General features: G+C 42.9%; 1 protein-coding gene and 1 pseudogene across 14 annotated transcripts in view; both read right to left on the reverse strand.

Moving 5' to 3' along the window:
• Positions 1-23219, reverse strand: part of REXO5 (RNA exonuclease 5) — a 72468-nt gene that overhangs the window by 29928 nt on the left and 19321 nt on the right. For 7 of the 14 annotated variants that reach the window (XR_016226148.1, XR_016226147.1, XR_016226154.1 and 4 more), the window contains 9 exons: positions 22973-23076; positions 22029-22146; positions 17784-17888; positions 17247-17384; positions 12268-12360; positions 11489-11705; positions 11098-11285; positions 9417-9535; positions 6900-6977 (listed from right to left, as the gene is read on the reverse strand). Coding sequence is in view for 6 of the 14 variants with exons in the window: in XM_051847881.3 (XP_051703841.2) it covers positions 6900-6977; positions 9417-9535; positions 11098-11285; positions 11489-11705; positions 12268-12360; positions 17247-17384; positions 17784-17888; positions 22029-22146; positions 22973-23076 (1160 nt within the window). In the remaining 8 variants the exon portion in view is untranslated. Of the gene's footprint in view, positions 1-764; positions 4765-6438; positions 6978-9416; positions 9536-11097; positions 11286-11488; positions 11706-12267; positions 12361-12630; positions 12915-13947; positions 14015-17246; positions 17385-17783; positions 17889-22028; positions 22147-22972; positions 23077-23219 lie in introns of those variants that run through there. The other 7 variants (XR_016226152.1, XM_051847884.3, XR_016226153.1 and 4 more) reach the window with 7 other exon arrangements.
• On the reverse strand, positions 15424-15592 carry LOC127491501 (U4 spliceosomal RNA; annotated as a pseudogene).

Here is a 23219-nt window from a genome sequence, read left to right on the forward strand (position 1 = left end):
TTTGATGTTTTATTTGGAAGGTTATCTGCTGTTGGATTTAATAAATTTGTTTACTTGATTATTGACATTTCTGCCAGAAAAAAAAAAGTGACTTTATTCTGGGGGCAAGATTTATCCACAAGGACCCTCTACAAACACACTAGATAACAAGTGAGTGCTTTGGGAAATAGCCCAGATGGTACAGGATCCCTGGACTCCCAACATAGGTGTGTTGACGCCCCACACCTGCTTTTAGGATCTCAGTACTTAGATGCAACAAAGCAAATCAGTTCTTATTGGGCCACTGACTAAATAGTTTGGACAACTGATGTGAATTCCCCTGGGCATCAAAAAGTGAGTTTGAGTACTCTGAAGTCCATGGCTTCTAGATCTGTCTGGCAGTGATCATGACAAAGGGCACCTGATCTTTCAGGTGCCACTGCTGAATGACCCTTGGCAAGTTAGTGAACTTCCAAATTGCCTTTTACTCATCTGTCAAATTAAGAGACTCTTACTCATAGATTTCAAAGAAAGTATTTATAAAACACCGAAGAGCAACAGACTTTCTTGAGTCTCCAAAAGGATGTTAGCTGAAGCAAACAGACAAGGAGAGAGGGGTCGGCATGGTCACACATGAACCTCTACAAGTCACTGCCCCTCTGAGGGGCTGGGTATGTTTGTATGTGGTCTTAGATTAGCATGATCCCCAAGACTCCCATCTGCCTCAAAATTCTGGAAGCCTAATTACAAGGGCCTACTATGATCCCAATCTTCCTTCCATTATCTTTTCTATTTATTGTTTATATTCAGGAAAACTAATGACCAGTCCTTTTACTCATGTCTTTGATGGAGGCTCTGATGCACTCCCTCCTCCCTAGATTCCCAGCTTCATGTTGGTATCCTAAAAATAATGAATCCAGTCGTGGAACTGAATGTACTTTTTCTACCAATTGCAAAGGACTCGGGAGTCAAGGTTTCTGAGGCTTCTGAAATGAATTGGATCCCCCCACCCTGTATTAGCAAGGTCAGCATCAGGTGGGGTCAGAAAGGCAATCTAGAGGTGACTTTCTCACTTAGAAAGTAAAAGTGTTCCTCCAACCATGTACTTAGTCCCATCGGCTCCTGGGCTGCCTCTGTGCTTTGACCCTTCTGAGTAATCAAGCCCAGCCAAAGCTTTATAAACGGGTTTGAGGAGTAACAAAAAGATTGCTGATTCTGGTACTTATTTGGAGCTTACAGCTTGAATATGGATTACATATAACTATGTGTACTATATGGATTATATATGGCTATAATAAAGTATATACTATATGGGCTATGACTAAAATCCAATTTTCACTTAGATGAGGGGCAAGCAGTTTCTTCACATATTGTTAGAAGACCTTAACTACTTGTGGGATGGACTTTGTTTTAGCAAGGAAGGTATAATGAAGGCAGTGCTTGGGGTCCAGAGCAGTACAGAAGAGTCAGTGTAGCACTGGCCTCTTCCCTGCTGTCTGAACCATTTGCAAAAGCACTTGGCTGGATTGACTCTGAAAATCATCCCTTTAACTATAGGATTTATTTTTTCTTCTAAGATTTATTTGAAATGCAGAGAGAGAGAGAGAGAGAGAGATCTTCCATCCACTAGTTCATTTCCCAAATGGCTGCAACAGCCAGGCAGAAGCCAGGAGTGAGGAGCTCCATTCTGGTCTGCCACATGGGTGCAGGGGGTATAGGTACTACAGCCATCCTCTCCTTTCCCAAGCACATTAACACAGAGCTGGACCAGAAGTGGAGCAGCCAGAACTCAAACCAGTGTTTCAACATGGGATGCCGGCTGTAGCTTAACCCACTGTACCACAGCACCAGCCCCTAGCTCTGGGTTTTGATCCAGTTTGAAGGTTAGTCTGCCTAGGAAGGAGAGGTTTGGCCCAGTTTCCCCTTCCTTTACTTTGACTTGAGCATATCCTATCTTGAAGTCCTAAGGCTCCCATCTGGATTTAACATTCTTTGTGTGGTATTCTAACTTTATTCAGTCTCTTGCCTCAGAAGCATTGAGAAAGTCGTAGTTGGAATACAGCAGCACTAATGCAGTCAGCAAAAACATTTTTACTCTGTAGTGTTTTGTAATTCATGCTGATGGGACTCTTCCGTGGACCCTGGGCTTATTTGGGGTGGTTTCTGGTGAAATTACTACTGCATTTTAATATATATCTACAAAATATGTGGTACCAGTCCAAGATAAGATAGAATATGGATTCAACATATTGAACATAAATGGACTCAAAAAGAACACCCTCCTTTATTGGGTAAGTAAAGATAGAAAATTGAAGAAAACGAAATATTTGGGAGAAAGTTGTTAGTATATGCTAAAGTAAATGTGAGAAGTAAGGGTATACGAGAAAAATTATAAATGCATAAACTTGTCAATGAATGTTAAATTGGTCTCTGTCAGTTGGGACTTTCTAAGCATTAAGGCAAAACAGAAGAAATTACAAAAAAAAAAATAAGCTTTAAAGCTTATCTACCTTGGGCCGGCACCGTGGCTCAACAGGCTAATCCTCCACCTAGTGGCGCCGGCACAGCAGGTTCTAGTCCCGGTTGGGGCGCCAGATTCTGTCCCGGTTGCCCCTCTTCCAGGCCAGCTCTCTGCTGTGGCCAGGGAGTGCAGTGGAGGATGGCCCAAGTGCTTGGGCCCTGCACCTGCATGGGAGACCAGGAGAAGCACCTGGCTCCTGCCATTGGATTGGCGTGGTGCACCGGCCGCGGCGGCCATTGGAGGGTGAACCAATGGCAAAGGAAGACCTTTCTCTCTGTCTCTCTCTCTCACTGTCCACTCTGCCTGTCAAAAAAAAAATAATAATAATAAAATAAAATAAAGTTATATATTAAAAAAAAGCTTATCTACCTTAAGGGGCAGGGATTTTAACCTGAAAGTTAAGACACCTGGTCCTCTACAGCAGTACCTGGGTTCAGTGCCCAGCTCTGGTTCCTGCTAATGAACAAGTGGATACTAATCAGTCAGTACAGAAAAACTACTTTGACTTCCAAACAGAAAAATGGCAAAATATACATGGACAATTCAGTTAAGAAAAATTGGCCAAAAACCTTCTAGAAAAAGAAGTTGGATGCCAACCTAAAGGGTATTCAAATAAATAAAAATTAGCACTACAATAGAAAACTTTACTTCACCTATGAAATTATCAAGAACTTGAATGCCAACAGACTTTTAAAAAGCTTTTTGGAATTAAAAGATACCTTAAGTATTTCTGCTTCTCAACCCAGTAATTTGTTTTTTTAAGATGTATTTATTTGAAAGGCAGAGTTACAGAGAGAGGTCTTCCATCTGCTGGTTCACTCCCCAAATAGCTATAAAAGTCAGAGCTGGACCAGGTCAAAGCCAGGAACCTGAACTCTGTCTCACACTTGAGTGGCAAGAGCCCAAGCACCTGGGCCATCTTCCACTGCTTTCCCAGGTGCCTTGGCAGGGAGCTGGATGGGAAGTGGAGCAGCCACGACTCAAACTGGCGCCTGTATGGGATGCTGGCATGACAGGAGGTGTCTTAACTTGCTATACCACAACACCAGTAATTTTCTTTTAGAAGCATAAGAACATATGTGCAAAGATAGAATTGATAAGATCCTTGCAGAAAAACCTCATTGTCAACAATGCACATCTGTTGTCTTAGCAATTATAGCAGACATCAATGTTGGAATATTATATAGTATTAAAAGCAGCTTTTGAATAGTGATGGAAAAGTTTGGATTAAAAGACTGCAAAATCTTGGCAGTCATGGACTCTGGGTGGTGTGCTTAGGTGTTGCTTTAATTTTTCAGAATTTTTCAAAATTTTCACTTAAATGAACTTCCTTTATAAAAGGGAAGAAGTTATTTACAAAAAGGACAAAAAAGAAATGAAATTGAACATGGATTACAGTTTTGAACAATCCCACCTTGGATAAGGAGGCAAGAAAATGGTGGTAGTATGTTAAAGGCCTAAAAGAAGAGTTTTGTAAAAACCTTGGAGTTGCTTTTTCACCCCAAATGAGAAGCTGCTTCTCCAGCAGCTGCTTTGGCAGCTCTGCATTGGCTGCTTCTAAGGGTGTGGGAGGAAAAATGCACAAACGCACTTACGAGTGGAATGTGTGTTTTGCAAGAGGCCAAGTTGGCAGCCTTGGCTTCCAAAAGGTGGGAGCATCAGCCGAAAGAACAGAGTGTGCAGACTGAAATCTTGGAGGCCTTGTGGTTCAGGTCCTTTTCTGTTTCTACAGATTCTGCAGTTGGGGCCCAGAGGAAATCTCCAGTCGCACCCACCTGAGAAAAGGAAATGACCTTAGCTCTTCTTGCGAGCAAAGGGTATGCTTCTGGTATAGGGCACCCTAATCTGCTCTTCCTGCATGCCAGCGGTGATCCTTAGTAAAATACTGTCGTTTACTGAGCACTTAATCTAGGCTTTCCCCCAATTTAGTTCTCGTAACAAGTTTTATAATGTAGGACTCATTTCCCTATTAAAGATGAGGAAACTGAGGCACAGAAAGGGAAACTAATTCATACGTAGCCCACAAGTGGGATCTTTGTAGTTCCACAGTTATCCTTAAAAGTAGATATATACTCAGTTTATACAGCTGTGGAAATGGGCCCAAATGAGGTTGAGGTTAAGTAACTCACCTAAAAACATTCAGAAGCAGAACCCGAAGCTCCAAACCAGGCCTGTCGGTATCCAAGGGAGGGACTTACTTATCCTTGAAGACTGGAGCATCCAGAGGTAAAGAGCAAGTAAGCTCTCAGAGCTTTGGAGCTCAGCTGGGTGGGAGGGAAGCCAGCAATGCTGTCAGTTTGAATTTGTTCTGGGGGCCTTGCAGCTGGGGCTGGCAGTGTACCTGACAGAGGGTCTTGTTCAAATTCTAGCAGCCCAATCCAAAATGCAGCTCTTTAGTCTGGTTCCTATAGGGCTGGATCTTAAAGAAGCTACATTTAAAAGATTAAACACACTTCCCCGAATGTTCAACCTTCTGAACTTTTTTCTGACCATAGCAGCAGTATATGCTGAATACTGGAAGAAAAGTCCAGTCTCCATGTAGGAATATATTTGGTAGAACTTTCTGCCAATCTTGTTCCAAGCCTGTGCATAGCTTTGTGTGTGTGTGTGTGTGTGTATTTAAGATTTATTTATTTGAAAGGCAGAATTAAAAAGAGAAGGAAAGACATGTTTCATTTGCTGGTTTACTCCCCAAATGGCCACAGTGGCCAAGGATGCGCCAGGCTGAAGCCAAGAAGCTTCATCAGGGTCTCCCATGTGGGTGGCAGGGGCTCAAGTACTTGGGCCATGTTCCACTGTGTTCCCAGGGGCATCAGCAGGAAGTAGAGCAGCCGGGACTTAAACCTGTGCCATATCAGATGCTGGGGTCATAGGTGGCAGCTTAACTCACTATGCCACAGCGCTGTAAATTTTTCCCTACAAAATGGACTCAAACTATTCAATTCTGTAGTCCTCCACACTTTTTTGTACCATCCTGTGACTGCATAATCTCATTTATCTTTGCAGTAGTCCCATACGTACCCTTATCCTGAGCACAGTACACAAGTAATAGGTAAAAAAGCTGAGAGTTAAAGTCACGACATTCTGAATCCTGATGTTTGCTGCCTCTTGCAGGTCGTTTCCACTGCTGATTCTGTTTATATGCACACACAGTCATTAGAACTCCACTGTAATAACTCTTTAGTGCCTCCTTCATACATGTTTTTGTGAAACTTATTACCTCAGGGTAGTACTTGACAAGTGGAACTGCCAAGTGTTCAGTGCATTGAGCAGTTTACAAAGTGTCTGCTCTGATCACACTGTATGCCGCATTAGGACAGCAGTTAATAATGCTACCAGTTTTGGAATTGTGTGCCTGTATTCCATATCCTTTCCAATATTATATATATAATATGAGAGTCAATTAAAAAGCAGAAAAGTGGCTTTTACTGAATTATGGTTCCAGTTCCTAGGGGGAGAGCTGATATAATGGAGGCACCTACTGGGGAAGAGTGGCATTGCAGGAGTATCTGAAGAAAAAAAAAATCCTAAACATGAACTGGAATGAGGTTCCCAGGGTTTGTAAAAAGCTGTGGTGAACTTGCCAGATTTTCAGTTTAGCCTGTCAATTTTGTAGCACCTGTCAATGGTAACAATTTGCTTTAAAAAAAATTGGTGTGGCATGGGGGTAAAGCCGCCACCTGCAAGGCCAGCATCCCATATGGGTGCCAGTTTATGTCCTGGCCACTGCACTTATGATCCAGCTCCTTTGCTAATGCCCTGGGAAAGGCAGCAGAAGATGGCCCAAGTGCTTGGGCCCCTGTGTCCATGTGGGAGACTGGAATGAAGCTCCTAGTTCCTGCCTTCAGCCTTGCCCAGCACTGCCCATTGCAGCCATCTGGGGAGTGAACCAGCGGATGGAAGACATTCCTCCCTCTCTCTCTCTTTCTCTCCCTCTCTCTAACTATGACTTCCAAAATAAATCATTAAAAACAAAAACAAATAACTTTTTTTTTTTCACTGCAGATACTGCAGCTTTGACAAACTACAAAACTTGTCGGGCTTTCACCACGGTGAAATCACTCCTTGTTGGCTTATCTGTACCCTTTTATAAGAGTGCTATATGAACAAGCATCTGTGTATATAAACCCAGTGACACAAGAAACACACTTGTTTCTTTCCCCACCTTGTCTTAAGATGAGGAATGTTTGACCTTAGAGGTATTTATTAAAGATTTGAATATACCATATAAATGAACTAAACTCCTGATGATATAGCTAGTATCCCCATAGCAACTTCCCACAAATGCTTCTGCATAGAAAGGACGGAAGCCTCAGGAGAGGCTATGGCCTAACCACCTTCTCTGCCATTGCCCATGAAGGGTAAGAAATGGGGCACAGGAAATGGTGGGCAGACTCACAAGCACATGTTTGGAATGGTGCTTTCCTCTTCATCTTTTATTCCCACTAGTCCCAAGCCAGAGAGTGCTCCATGAATGCTGCAATAAATGAGGAATGAAGACAGACTTACTCACAGGGCCGACTGAAGGGTAAATTACTTGAGTATGTGTGTGTGTCATGGAGCTACAGGCAAGCAATTTTATGGAAAGCAGCCTGCTCAATGGAGAGGCCTACATTCAAATCCTAGCTCTGTCACCTAAAGAGATGTGAGACATATCTCAACCAAGCCTCATTTCTTTAACTACAAAACTATTAAATATTGAAGTGACTGTGTCAGAGAGCCTTTTCTGAGGACTACAGACAATGATGGCCAACACACTTAGCACTTACTAGATGGCCAAGGGTAGTTTTAAGCACTGTCTCATTGAATCCTTCAGGATGGCTCACTGATGTAGGTGCAACTGTTATCTTCATTTTTCAAGTAAAGAAATAGGCTCATAGACAACATAAGTAGCAGAACCAGGATTTCAATACTGGCAATTAGTCACCAGATTCCTTGTAAATTGCTATAAGAATCTTGTCTTTCATTTAAACACCTGCAGCCCTACTGTGTGCCAGGAACTGTTTAAAAACCTTTACACAACATTAATTTAATAACGTGTACTGTAAAACACCTGACACAGTACATAGAATTCAGGAGTCACCTAATAACATGCCATTTGGTGATGAACATTCATGGTATTAGGTTAGAGAGTTGAGCTCTAGAAGGCAAATGAGGAAATAAAAGAATACAGAATCTGTCTCCATTTACTATCCACACTGAAGCTAGTAAGCACTATCCTTTTGGACATGGAGGACTGGAGCACTAATGGCAAGAGAGTGGATCTGGAGTCAGAGCAACAGGGTTCAAATCCTGACCGTGTACTTAACAGCTGTGTGACCTGAGCATTTCTCTATAGGAATTCTAATGACCTAACCAAAAATGTACATAAAAGGATTTAGCACAGTTATCTAATGCTTATGGATTCTGGGGGTAAACTATAGCAATTATTAATATTTCCAATATTATTTTCAGCAGCTACTGGAAATGTGAAGAGTTGAGTCAGGTCTTCAGCCTGAGGAGAACTTCTGTTCTCTTTGCCTCTTCCTGAACCACTTGGTTTCCCAAGGATATCTGCTGGAGCCATGAAGGCAGCTCCACATGGCTAGAGTACAACTTCTAAATGAAAGGAGTTACTTGGTGCTTCCAGAAGTTCCTATTCTTTTGACTTGGAATCTTTGCCTTTGTCAAACCCTAAGCTTCTTTGCTACCTGACCCCGACACTCCCTTTAGTCAAGCCTTCACTCTTTGTGGAATATCCAGACCACTTAAAGAAGAACACTTCGGGTCACTCGTTTAGTTTACTTGTAAAATAGGGGACTACAATCTAAGTACTCTACTTACAAACATGAAGATCCAGTCTTCAGTTCTCTCCTTACCTCCATATGCTCTGGCCCTGAAGAGCTAGCTAAGAGCAAGTCTGTCCACTAGGGCCTTTGCTCTTAACCAAAAAGCTCTACTGGCAGTTCTGGTCACTTTTTAACCTATTGCTGTCAGCCTTTTAAACTAAGATTTTTTTATCCTGCATAAGCACATATTTGTTTTTGCTTCTCAGACAGCAGTTCTTTCAAGTTGCAGGTAGACGGTATCACTAGTAGCTGTCAGATGCATAATATAAAAACTTTATAAGAAATTCTGATTAAGGTTTTAAGGCTTGAGATATTGCCTTAATATTGACATTGCCTAGAATGTCAGACTCTTACGGGCCTTTTTAGAACTTAACACAATCCAGTGATTTTTTTTCCAACTGCTCAAATAAAAGCCACTCTCTTCCTCCAATCTGTATACTCATTCATGCTTCTACCCACTCATTCCAGAACTGCTTGTCTTTATGCTTTAGCATTTAACATCAGTTTCTCTTTAATGAAAGTGTTTACAGTTAAAAGGGTTTAAAATCACTTGATTTACTCCAAATCACTCATGTTATTGAAGGGAAATGGAGATCTCTGTCAGCAAATGGCTTGGACACTTCCAATTGATAGGTGATGGAACTGGAACTGGGCCCAGAGTCCTATTCCAGTGTTGCTCAGGCTTAGAATCAGTGAAACAGACCCTTCTCTCTCTTAAAAGTCAAGAGTTAGCAATAGAGGAAAGGGCAGGAACACACTCCGGTAAGTGAGAAGGGTCAGCAGGCCCTGGTTACACCTAAGCCTGGGCCTTGTCCTAGGACGTCTTGATCTTTTTTACTCAAGTGGGGTTAGGAAGCTACTACCTACCCAGAGGGACTACAGGACATTAAGGCCTGTGGTTTTAAACAGGATGAGCTATCTCCTTGAGTGACCATTAATATAAGCACCAAAAATGTGAATGGGACTATCTTAGAACTTTGAAGATTAAGAGATGATTCATGGAAGTCCTCATTATGTCTGGACATCAGCAAAAAGTCTTTCTGAACAGCTAAATCCAGGGGCCACAAAGATAACCACCTCAGTCTTACCTCTGGGTTCCCGGCAGCAGGATGAGGCAGAGGGTCCCAGGACACAGGCTGCGGTACAGCTTCTCAATCTTCCGGCCCCAGCGCCAGGCTGCTACCTTCGGGTGGTCCACCTTCAGAGTCTGGGATCAAATCCACATGTCAGCACTCAGCCAGAGCACTCTCGGTGGCTCACACGTACAGGGGCTGATCACTTCCTCAGGCTCCAGGGCCATCGGATCCCAGTGAATAAAGGCATTGGATAAATCCCCTCCTGGAGCTGGAGCCCACATTTCAAGTGTTCCATGCAACCAGCATCCTGAGATACTCAAGTTGGCTTATGACCTCCTCAAGGAGGATGGCAATGGTCATTTTTTTCTCCAGATACATCACCTGGGGCCCCATGGTAGGGGAGCCACATCACTAATGTTGCCTCTGGCCTCACCTCTGCCATTAATCATCATTGTGAAACGAAGATTAGGTGTCACTTTTCCCCAAAGATTCAAATATGGGGAATCCTCTGCCTGCTGGTATTGGGAGATGGGGTCCTTAGGCCTTGGGTGAATGCCCTCAGCATTGTGAGACCTCAGTCTCTCTGGCTTCCTATTTGGTGGCTGATGTGATCTCTTCCCTATACACACGCTTCCGGCACTGCCATCTGCCAAGAGGGAACCTTGCCAGAACATGCATTACGTCCTCCGCATGTTCAGGCTCCACAATGGTGAGCTAAATAAAATAAACCTCTTTTCTTTATAAACTTAACCTGCCTCAGGTATTTCCTCATAGTAACAACAACAAAAAATAACCTAATACATTGATATTGGGAAAGTCACTGACCAGCTCTGGCCTCTATTTCTCATCAGCTAGGTGCGGTAGATTAGACTAGGACAGGGTTCCTCAAGCTTCGGCCATTTACCTTCTATCTCTACTCTCCTGCCTTTGTATCCCTAATGTTTTTCTTTAATGTGAGTCCATTTCTTCCAGAGCCTTGTCTTAGTGATACTACTGATGTAATCATAGGTTCAGTAAGTTTTTTTCAGTGAATGTTAGAAATAGAGTAGATCTATGACAATGAAAATTATCGTGTGTTCTACGCTTTGAGAAATCCTAGACTAGATCACTGAAGATTTGTGTAGCTCTCCAGTCTCTTGCCTCGGTCCCTCAAAGTCCTTTGAAGAGCCACCTTGAATCCTAAAATCCTAATTTTAGCAGGTATGGATAGGGCAAAACGTATCAGAGATGTGGCAGAAAAATCCATGTGGCCAAGAATGGAGGAAGCTGGGAAATGCTGTAAGACTGGGGCCAGGGAAGAAAAAAATTGATTAAGTGTCAGGGTGGATGTTTGGCGCAAACAGGTAAGACTGCTTGGGATGCGTGGATTTGAGTCCTGGCTTGACTCCTGAACCCAGCTTCCTATGAATGTACACTCTAGGAGGCACCAGATGATGGCTCAAGTAGTTTGATCCCTATGATCCCTATGATTTCCGAATGGCCCAGGCCTGGCTGATGTGGGCATATGAAGAGTGAATATGCAAATAGGAGATCTCTGCCTATCTATCTCTGCCATTCAATTAAATATATAAAGGGTTAAGTGTCACTGAGCAGAGCTCTCCTAATTTCCAGAAACGGAAGACCAAGGCACAAAGCCAGCAAACTAGAGCAGCTGTCTTCCCTCTATAACTCCACAATACACTCCCTCACTCACCTGCAAGGACTGCTGTTCTGATGGGGGAGGTATGACATGGAGTCCTGGAGGGCTTCTTGATTCAGGCGGTAAGCCCCTGAGCCATGCGTGGAGGTGCCTAGGGGTAAGGGCATGCCTGCCTTTCAGCTTCCACTCCTTGCCTTTGAGAATGGTAAGGGCCCTTTGGGCACTGCCAAAAGTTTTGAATTCTGAAAGCAAGAACACCCCCACCTTGTGTTAGCAAGGGCCAAGAAAGCAGATCACCACCTAAGCTGGAGCCCAGCCAGAGCCATGGGAAGACAGAATCAGGAGCTGCTGCTCTGGTCCAGCCCAGAGCTTGTTAGGTGAGCCTCTCCTTCTCCGACCTCACACATCACCATTCCCAAAGCTATAGTCAGTGGCATAGACTTACTCAGGAAACAGTATTTTTTCGGCATTCCACTTTTAAGGTCTTTAGGCAAGATCACAGCTTCCAAGCCAAGGAAGAGGCTGGACTGCTGCAACAAGCAGTCTTTGAAGTTTTCATTCACTCCAGACAGGTAAATAGTACCTCGGTTCTCAGAATCTAGTTCCAGCTCATTCACAAGGGTGTCACCATCAAGGGTGAGCTCAGTCACAGGCCTCTGCACCTGACGGAGAAGAGGAGTTAGTGCTGGCAGTCACCACTTTAACCCTCAGGCCTGCTGTAAACCATCAAGTAACCTAACTTTGTGGTTTTCCAATCTGTACACAGAGGCTGATGATAACCACCTCAAAGAATTGTGATACCAAACTGATAAATACACAACTATACATAGTTTTCATGGAAATATATGCTATTCAGTTTACTTTCTGACACCTTCAATGAAATTCTATTTGCATAAGGAACTTCAAAATAGAACCATCTGATCTCCCTGAAAGCTGAAGCAAAGAGCAACCAGAACAAATCATCTGTGGCCTACGTAGTGATAAAGAATACACGGAAGACCCCACTGTAGCCCAGGTGGGTTTTGACCAAAATTAAAGCTGTCAAGTCTGAGGTCATTGCTAGGAGAACGCCAGACTTGGTAGAAGACTTTCCTTCAGAACAGGAAGTCTTGTGCCTGCACTTCAGAGTATTTCTTACACGTCTTGGAGCACTGTAAATAAAGGCTGTGCCAGACCAGGCCTGAGTGAAGGGGGCTGCTTTTGGCTTCCTCTGGGCCACCCTACCTTGATGCAAATGCCTTCCACCAGGATGCCATCCAAGGACTCTATGGCCAGCTGGGCAGCTTCCAGAACTTCATATTGAACACAGAGATGAGGCTGCAGAAAAGACAAGATTCCTCCTCATTGCTTTCCAGCTCAGTCTGCAAGAGGGGCTGGGAAAGGGATCCAAACCATAATGGCCAAGGCCACTAGAATGGATGCCCGTGCCATGGTACTCCAGAAGAGAATGCAGACGGTAAATGTTAGTGAAATTTAAGATTTGTCATTTAGAAAAAAATTTTAAGATTTACTTAGTTAGTTACCTGAAAGTCAGAGTTAGAGAGAGGGACACAGAGAAAAGAAACCTTCCATCTTTTGTTCACTCACCAAATGGCTGCAATGGCCAGGGCTGGGCCAGGTGGAAGCCAGGAGCCAGGTGCTTTATTCAGGTCTCCCACAAGGGTGCAGAGTTCCAATGATTTGGGTCATCTTCTGCTGCTTTCCCAAGACCATTAGCAGGAAGCTGGATTGGAAGTGCAGCAGCCAGGACTTGAACTGGTACTCGTAGGGGATGTCAGTATCGCAGGCAGTGGTTTAAACAATTATGCCACAACACCGGCCCCAATCATTTAAAACTGAAGCCCACTGACCTGGGTAGTATGGGGAAAACACTAACAAATTCCTTATTATGTAATTTGCTTTTCAAAATATTTATTATTCAATAAAGTCCTCATTTTTTTTATTATTCAATAACAGTCCCACTTGCCTGTTAGTTTGATTTTAAGCAGCTTTCTTATTAACTTGGGAGGCTAAGTTCTCCTACTGGATAGATCACATCTTCAAATGGTCTGCTTTGGGGCTGGCGCCATGGCTCACTTGGTTAATCCTCCGCCTGCAGTGCTGGCATCCCATATGGGTGCCGGGTTCTAATCCCAGTTGCCTCTCTTCCAGTCCAGCTCGCTGCTGTGGCCCAAGAGGGCAGTGGAAGATGGCCCAAGTGCTTGGCCCCTGCACCTGCAAGGGAGCCCAGGAGGAAGTACCTGGCTCCTGGCTTCCGATCAGTATAGCTCTGGCCGTAGTGGCCATTTGGGGAGTGAACCAATGGAAGGAAGACCTTTCTCGTCTCTCTAACTCTACCTGTCCCCCCGCCAAAAAAAAGGACACACACACACAAACGGTCTGCTTTTCTGTCTGATGATTCACAGATAAATCTGCATGATTATCTGAGTCACAGCCTCAACATAGAAATGCTAAAAGCCCATAGGAAAACTTCATGACCCGGAATTTGGCAATGATTTCTTGAATACTACACCAAAGGCAGACAACAGAAGAAAAAATAGACAAATTGGACTTCAACCAAATTTAAAAATGTTTGTGTAACCAAGGACACTATTCAACAATGTCAAAAGACAACCCTTTGGGGAGGAAATATTTGCAAATCACAAATCTAAATAAGAGATTGATGTCTAGACTCCATAGAGAATCCTACAATTCAACAACAAAAACAATATGTTTAAAATATGAAAAAGGGAAGACATTTTGTCTAGCAGTTAAGACTGCAGTTTAGAGACCCACATCCCGCATCAGAGTCCCTGGGTTTGATTCCTGCCTCAGGCTCCTGATTCCAACTTCCTGCTAACGCAAACCCCACAAAGCAGTGGTGATGGCTGAAGCAGTTCAAATAATTGTGTACATGTCACCCACCTGAGAGACCCATACGGGGTTCCTGGCTTCAAGTTTTGGCCAGGCCCAGCCGCAGTCATTATAGGCACTTTGGAAGAAAAATAGTAGATGGTAACTCCTTGGTCACTCAAATTAAAAAAAAAAAAAAAAAAAAAAAGGCAACACCTGTGTAGCTATTTCTCTGGTCATTAGGGAAATGCAAATCATGCAAATCAAAACCAAATGAGGGTCGGTGCCGCGGCTCACTAGGCTAATCCTCTGCCTGCAAGCACTGGCACTCCAGGTTCTGTCCCGGTTGCTCCTCTTCCAGGCCAGCTCTCTGCTGTGGCCCGGGAAGGCAGTGGAGGATGGCCCAGGTGCTTGGGCCCTGCATCAGCATGGGAGACCAGGAGGAAGCACCTGGCTCCTGGCTTCAGATCGGCGCAGCACACCGGCCGCAGCGCTGGCAATAGCGGCCATTTGCGGGGTGAACCAACACAAAAAGGAAGACCTTTCTCTCTTTCTCAAAAAAAAATAAAAAATAAAAATAAAAAAACAACCAAAGGAGATACAACTTCATATCCATCTTAAAAACAGAAAAACCAAGTATCAATGAGGATCAGGAGAAATGAGAACCCTTATTCTTTACTGATGGGAATGTAAAATGGTGTAACCACTATGGGAAACACTTATGGTTCCTCAAAAAAAAATTAACGATTTGATTCATCAATTCCATTTCTGAGTATATAGGCAGGCTAATGGAAAACACCTGTGTTCACAGAAGCATTATTCACAAAATCCACACAGTGGAACAACCTGTGTGTCCACTGACGAATGAGGAGACATACAGAATGATTTATATACACCCACTGGAGTATTATTCAGGAATAATAAAGGATGAGATACTGCAACATGGAAGAACCCTGAAGACATTATGCTAAGGGAAATAAGCCAGACGCACAAGGACAAATATTGTACAACTCCATTTATGTGAAGTATAAAGATGAGGCAAATTCAGACAGAAAGTAAAACAATCATTAATTACAATGGAGTGGAGGAAGGGAGCAATGAGGAGGAGTTATAAAATACAGTGTCAGTTTGGGATGATGAAAAAGTTCTGGAGATGGATGGTAGTGATGGTTGTGCATTATCAATGTACTTTATGCTGCTCAGAAATGGTTAAAAAGGTAAATTTTGTGTTATAAAAAGTTCATGAAAAATGAAGTTAAGACGAAATTATTTGCAATGTTTTTTAAAATTCATGCATCTGTAGAGTCTCCGAAAAGGTCATGGAAGATGTTGTTATGAAAAAAAACAATGCATTTTATATCAATTTTCTTAAATACTCTCATATTTTTTACCCAAAAAAGCCAACAGAAAGACTTATAGGAAGTGGTTACAGTTCTTTCCCACAAATTTCCCATCTCCCAGTCCAGGAACAATCTTTTTATTTATTTTTTTAGTCACTGGAAAGACATTAATAAAACATTTTAGAAAAGCGTATTTTAAAATATCTAGGATCCTCCATTTAGATCATTTTGGAAGTCTTTTATGTTTTTGCTTCATTTTATTTTTTATTTATTAGAGGCAGAGGGACAGAAAGAGAGATACTGATTTACTCTTTAATTAGCAATAATTGCACCTCAGATAAACCTCATTGGCTACGATACTGCCACTGCACAAAGCTCTGATTTACTCTTTAAATATGTACAACAGCCAGGATTAAGCAAGGCTGAAGCCAAGAGCTGGAAACTCCATCTGGGTCTCCCACATGGGTGGCAGCAACCCAAGTCCTTGAGCCATTATGAGGAAGCTGGAGTCAAGAACAGAGTACTCCTAATGGGAATGGCTTAACCACTACACCCCTGCCCACCCGATTCATTTTAATAGTTATTCATGTACAAGTTTAATAGTTGCCTAGTCTCCAAGTTATAAAGCAGGGAAAGGGAAGCTTTCTTCTGCTAGGGGCCATTTGGATATTTATGACATCATCTGCAGGCCATACAAAATTATCAACTTCAAAGTTAGCCTGCTACAGATTTAGTGGATTTCAAGTCCCACCTGTGGTTGCCTTGGCAGGGCCAGGCCAAATGATTTTGCAGGCCATTTAAAGGCTGGATGTTTTTCACCCTTGTTCTCTTGTTCTCTCTCTCTCTCTCTCTTTTTTTTTTTTTTTTTTTTTTTTTTACAGTCAGAGTTAGACAGTGAGAGAGAGAGACAGAGAGAAAGGTCTACCTTTTTCTGTTGGTTCACCCCCTAAATAGCTGCTACAGCCAGCACGCTGCGCCGATCCAAAGCCAGGAGCCAGGTGCTTCCTCCTGGTCTCCCATGTGGGTGCAGGGCCCAAGCACTTGGGCCATCCTCCACTGCCTTCCTGGGCCACAGCAGAGAGCTGGACTGGAAGAGGAGCAACCGGGACTAGAACCTAGGGTGCCGGTGTTGCAGGCAGAGGATTAGCCTAGTGAGCTGCGGCACTGGCCTTCTCCCCTGTTCTAAAGCAACAAAAAATACCTTCCCTATCTCCTTTTCCCCAGACTCCTAGTTCCTTCCTTTGGAAACCTCCATCATATGTCATTGTATATTATTTTTTATATATTCTTTATAGCATTCCTATTCTTACTTCTCATCATAATTGCTTCTTCATCTGTATACAATGTGCTTATAAGATTGTAATGCTTCATATATCAACTATGGTCTTTAACTATTGGTGATATGACCATGAAAATGGAGACTTACTTGTTAAGTCTTTTTGAACAAATATGCCTTTTTAAAACCACACACAAGTATTCTTTTTTAAAAAAGTAAAAATAATTAAACTCTCTAAAAGCTTTTATGAAAATAAAAAACACAATATACAAAACTTACCTAAGAGATACCAACAATAACAAGAGCTCTCCCTTAATCCCCTTCCCATATCGTACTTAGCTAATAGCCTACTTTGCAGTTACAGCCCACTCAAGCCCTAGACCCGTCCCGAGACATGGAAGTTACCACTCTTTTTTAAAGACTGTTTTATCGTTTAAAGCTAGAGTCACAATAAGAAGGTCCATAGGCTATATTCAACCAGCAGACATATTTTCTGGCTTATCTGACATTTCAGAAAACGAGCTAACATGCAAAAGTTGACAGATTCTCAAAAAAAAACAGGAAACCTGGCAATTCTGGATAATGAATATAATTCTCGTGGGTCAACAACTGCTCTCATCAAAGTATATTTCACACTCAAGCTGGTGACAATTAAGCTCACTTCATTATACTTGTTATTTTAATGGCTCTAGAAATGATCTCTATTTCTAATACTATGTAGAAGGTCAAAATCTTGAGTTTTCTGGTCGCCTTACCTGATGAGTTTCAAGAACAAGAGTAATTGACCGGACTGGACCAAAGCTCTTAAACAGCCTTTTCAAAGCCCTGAGATTGCAATTTTTGCTAAACGGCCCAGCATAGACAGTTGACATCTGTGTCCACTTAAGCCTCATCTACAAGGAAAAGAACAATATAGTAAAGAGTTGGATGTGGTAAGAAAATTCATTAGTCAAAACGTGGATAAAACCATCTGAAGAATATTTTAACACATATGTATGCCAAATATATAGAAGGATATTCACTGCAGCATTAGTTATAGTAGCAAAAATTTATAAAGCACAAATGCTATAATAGGTATAGCAAACACTGCAATAGTATGCAGATTTTAGGAACAAGAATAAGATATGTAGTGACATAAGATATATAAGATACACTACTAAATGAAAACTAAAGTTGCAAAGTAGTATGAATAGTCTGATTCCCATCTTTATAAAAATTTGATTTTCTGGATATTAAAATACACACAGAAAAACTCCGGAAAGTTAAAAGTCATTCAAAAGCCATCTACTTACCCTTTTGTTCATCTCTTCAGTGAGCATGGGTGCAAAGGGCTCAAACGAGAACTCAACAATGCTGAAGGGAAACTGGGGGATTTCCACTCTAGCCTGCTCAAGAACCTGCAGAAAACAGCACTGCCTGGTTGAGACAGGAACCTACTACTCTACTGTGGCTGCTAGGGTGAGCCATAATAATATAAAAAATGGTTGTCCTTTTACCCATGTGAAAAAGTAATATGTGGCTGACTGCCAGGTCTGGAGGGAAGTGGTGACACTACAACCTCAAGAAAAGACACAAAATCCATAAAGAAAATAAATAAACCCACATATTACCCTTACCTTCAGTATTACCTAGCAATAGGGATTACTACAACCTTCAAATTACCTCTATATAAAGAATTAAGTTAAATTCCAACAGCACTCTCACTGTTGCACAATACTGCAAGCCTCTGAGTTAGAAACAAAAAACAAGGCAGAAGCTTAACAGATTTGGCGGGGGGTGAAAAACATCAAGCGGCATGGGAAATAGATGAAGCACAAACCAAATCACTCCCAGGGGATCGGGAGGAAGGTCCAACTGAATGCCAAATAATAAGGAGCAGAGGTCACAACTTTGATATTTCCTAACAACAGACTACAGGAGAGACCAGGCAGTCTCAGAAGCAGTACGTCTGGAGAGCAATCAAATGTACAGAGAAAAGGTGGTACCCCTTGGAGACAATGCAGTAGACAGAAAGAAGGAAATAAGGAGGCATGGGGCTGGCGCTGTGGCATAGTGGGTAAAGCTGCCACAGGCAGTGCTGGCATCCCATATGGGCACCGGTTCAGGTCCTGGCAGCTCCTCTTCCGATCTAGCTCTCTGCTACAGCCTGGGAAAGCAGTAGAAGATGGCCCAAGTCTTTGGGCCCCTGAACCCATGTGGGAGACCTGGAAGAAGCTCCTGGATCCTGGCTTCAGATCATCCAAGCTGCAGCCATTGCGGCCATTTAGGGAGTGAACCAGCAGATGGAAGACCTCTCTGCCTCTCCTCTCCCTGTAACTCTAACTCTCAAATAAATAAATAAGTCTTAAAAAAAAAAAAGCAGACAAATTCAGGATCCAACAGAAAGAGAATTAAGACACATGCAGACCTGTGGGGAGCAACCGAGACTAAATTACTGGAACTAGGACTAATTCTATGCATCTGATCTCCCACAATATGGTGCTGAGAGAGAGCAAACAACTTCTACACAGCTGCCTCACCAATTCGACTAATAAGCTGCAGGAGCTGATCCTGCTCCTGATTGGAGGAGAGCAGCATGCTCAGCGCGTGGGGAGAGAACGCCAGGAGAGTTGGGATTGGTGGAAGAGGACTATAAAGGAAGAGAGAGACAACAGGCACCAGGAACATCTGAACAACCCCTGAGAGAGCCGGCCAGCGGTGTGCCACCCCTCCGCGGAGGCGGGGGGGGGGGGTGGCGGCGGCAGCTAACCCGGGAAGGGCCGAGGAAAAGGAACAGCGTAGGGTCCGGTGTCGTTCCTCTGCGAGTGGGGGAGCGACACAGACCCCTCCAAACAATATTATAAACTCCTATCTTCCCCTAACACCACAATATCATTCTCAAAAGAGAAAGCATTTAAAAAAAAAAAAACAGAAGAGCGGCTGGCGCTGTGGCTCACTTGGTTGATCCTTCACCTTCAGCGCCGGCATCCTATATGGGCACCAGTTCTAGTCCTGGTTGCTCCTCTTCCAGTCCAGCTCCCTGCTGTGGCCCGGGAGGGCAGTGGAGGATGGCCCAAGTGCTTGGGCCCCTGCACCGCATGGGAGACCGGGAGGAAGCACCTGGCTCCTGGCTTCAGATCAGCACAATTCCAGCCGTGGTGGTCATTTGGGGGGTGAACCAACGGAAGGAAGACCTTTCTCTCTGTCTCTCTCTCTCTCACTGTCTATAACTCTACCTGTCAAATAAATAAAAAACAGGCCCATGCCGCAGCTCACTAGGCTAATCCTCCACCTGCGGCGCCGGCACCCCGGGTTCTAGTCCCGGTCAGGGCACTGGATTCTGTCCTGGTTGCTCCTCTTCCAGTCCAGCTCTCTGCTGTGGCCCGGGAAGGTAGAGGAGGATGGGCTTGGGCCCTGCATTCAAAGGGGAGACAAGGAGGAAGCACCTGGCTCCTGGCTTCAGATCAGCGCAGCCTGCCAGCCATGGCAGCCATTTGGGGGCGGGGGGTGAACCAACTGAAAAAGGAAGACCTTTCTCTCTGTCTCTCTCTCTCACTGTTTAACTCTGCCTGTCAAAAAATAAATAAGTAAACAAATAAACAAACAAAAAAAACAAAACAGAAGAGATGAAGGACTGAGAAGCTTCAGACACTCATTCTCCCACAGACCCTAACAACAACAACATATGAACTAGAACACCTTTGAGAAAACTCCAGAGACCAACTGAGAAACCAGTGTAAAACCAACAAGGGGGCAGGTGTTTAGTGCAGCAGTTAAGATGCTGCTTGGGATGCCTGCATCCTATACCAGAGTGCCTACCTCAAGTTCTGGCTCCTCAGCTTCTGATCCAAGTTTCTGCTACTGTACACCCTGGGAGGCAGCAAGTGATAGCTCAAATACTTGGATTCTCAAATACTTGGGAGACCCTGGTAGAGTTCTAGGTTCCTGGCTACAACCTGGCCCAGCTCCGGCTGTTGCAGGCATTTGAGGAGTGAACCAGTGGGTGGAATCTATCTGTCTCTGTCTCTCTGCTTTGCAAATAAAGTGAAAACTAAAAATTGTATAGCAAAAAGGGAGGGGAGGCATGCATGCATAATGCAATAAATGGCAATCTCAAAAAACAGAAAGGTTGAGAAACGGTCCCAGATTCAAGTAGAATAAAAAGATATGACAACTAAATGCAATACCTGACCCTAGAATAGACGTTATTCTGAAGGGAAAAGAAATGCTATAAAGGACATTATTTGGTCAACTGAACAAATTGGAATACAGATTAGAGTAGATAAAGGTACTGGATCAATAGTAAATGTACTGAAGTAGGTAGCTACACCATGGTTATATAAGAGAAAAACTTTTTAAAAAATATTTATGTATTTGAAAAGCAGAGTTACAGAGAGATGGGGGTTTGGGGGTGGGGTGGGGGTTGGGGAAAGAGAGACCTTCCATCCACTGGTTTACTCCCCAGATGGTCACAATGGCCAGGGCTGGACCAGGCTGAAGCCAGGAGCTTCATCCAGGTCTCCCACATGGGTGGCAGGAGCCCAAGCACTCAAGCTATCTTCTGCTGCTCTTCCCAAGCCATTAGCAGAAGCAAACTGAAAGTGGAGCAGCCAGGACACGAACCAGTGCCCTTACAGGATGATGATGTCACAGGCAGTGGTTTTACCCCCTTTACACACTGGCCCCAAGAGAAAATATTTTTAACCTCACAAAATACATTCTAAAATACTTAGGGTGAAAAGGCCATGATGTGCTTCATGTATTTTCAAATGGTTCAGAAAAAGTCATACAGGGGGAGAGAAAGGGGGGAAGAAAGAACACGAGAGAGGAGAGAGTACATAACCATAAATGCACACACAATTGTTAACAAAAGGTGAACCTAATAAAACATTGTGCCATTTATGCAAGTTTTCTGTAGTTTGAAATTATTTCCAAGTACAACATTTAAAAAATAATACAGATTGAGCTTGCTTCAATAGTACATATACTAAAAAATTAGAATGATACAGAGATTAGCACAGCCCCTGTGTGTAGCCCTGCACAAGGAAGACATAAAAATTCACAAAGCATTTCCATATTTTTACTATAGGGAATCTCTTATCTTTATATTAATAAAAAAGGAAAATATCATACCTACACATGGAAAAATACAGATCTTCTGTATACAGTAACACACGAATTTCATGTTTTGATGCAACCTCTCTACTTTATACTTACAGCCATGAGAGATAAAATATAAAAAGAAAAAAAATGAAGAAGATATAGCCAGACTCAAAATCAAGATAAACATTTCCGTAAACCAGGGATAGAACAGAAATCCAAAGTGGTATGCAGGGCCAAAGCCACAGGCCTGCTGGGCTCTGGAAGTGAACATTGGCAGCTAACAGTTCTGGTCCTACGGGGCAACTGTGATTTAAAGCGCTCCATACAAGATGTGAGCAGAGGCCAGATTTGCTAACTGTAACCAGGGTTGCTGAAGAAAAAGAACTGAACACTTGTACAGGGTGCATTCCCCTCTGCTCTCAATGCAACCTGCCAAGGTACAGCAAACTACTCACCTGTTTATTTGAAAGGCACTTAATAGTTTTACAGTTTTTAGAAAAAAGATCACTAGCATCTGTGTCCTGGGACAAAAAGAGGAGTTTCTGACCCAATGAGTCCAAGCATTCTATAACACTGTAAAGAAGCAGAAGAGATCAAGGTAAGGACAACAGTTTTTATAACCTGACAGTTATTTCTCTGTACATACTCTATCCAACAAGATAGCCACTGGCTATAGGTAGTTATTTAAATTGAATTAATTATCATTAAAACTTCAGTTCCTCAATTGCCACACTTGTTGTGGCTACCACACTCAACAGCACAAATGTAGAACAATCTCATCATTGCATTAAACCATACTGGGCAGTGTTGCTCTAACAAGGACCCGAAGGGTAAACAAGAAATGTACCCAAAGTGCTCTACCAAAACATAGGCCAGATTCTAAGGATCTGATACTGACACAGTCATTAGGTTCTGCAGCCAAACCTTCCTTCTGAGTCTATTTCTGTTTTTGTGTTTCTGGGAAATATAGCAAAGCTGTAGACTGACTCTTCAAACCAAAATGCTTTATCACATCTCCCAATGCTGCATTGTTCACTGTATTCCAAAGTCTTATTTTCTCATAAAGGATGTCATTTTAGACCAGCTGCTAGATTTAGAAAATTAAAAATTAGATAATATTTCGGGAAGCAGCTGATAATTTTCCCCCATGGTTTTTGTAATGTGACTCATATTTTTAGTAAATATTTCTGAAAAAAACTCCTAAGAAAAAAATTCCCAGGAAAAGTAAGACACCAGATACTCTTATCTGCCTTTGTTCTTGTTTTTAATTTTTTTATTAATATAAAAAGAACAGATTACATACCTTCCACAGGTACAGTTCCAAGAAGATACCCACACTTCCCTCCTTCCATCTCCACCTCCCCCAACTCTGTTCTTGTTTAAAACTAAAAAACATTACCTTGTGTTTGAGTGCTGAATGACTCCTGGTGTATTTCTTGGCTCTTGGCTGGCTGCTTGCAGTTCTTGGTGATGAACAAGTGCATGCAGATTGAGTTCCGCAATCTTGAAGCAAGTAAAGTGGTAAAAATCATCTCATTTCTCGCAAATCATTTAAGGTTAAAAGAAATTTGAAAACCCCATTTTAGTGATGTTCTCTTCTTTAGGTGGTAGCTTTGCCGTTGCCATAGTTCCCAGGCTGCCTTGAA

Source organism: Oryctolagus cuniculus, chromosome 19 (assembly GCF_051225735.1).
Source record: "Oryctolagus cuniculus isolate XC-2025 breed Fujian yellow rabbit chromosome 19, ASM5122573v1, whole genome shotgun sequence".
Classification (NCBI taxonomy): Eukaryota; Metazoa; Chordata; class Mammalia; order Lagomorpha; family Leporidae; genus Oryctolagus; species Oryctolagus cuniculus.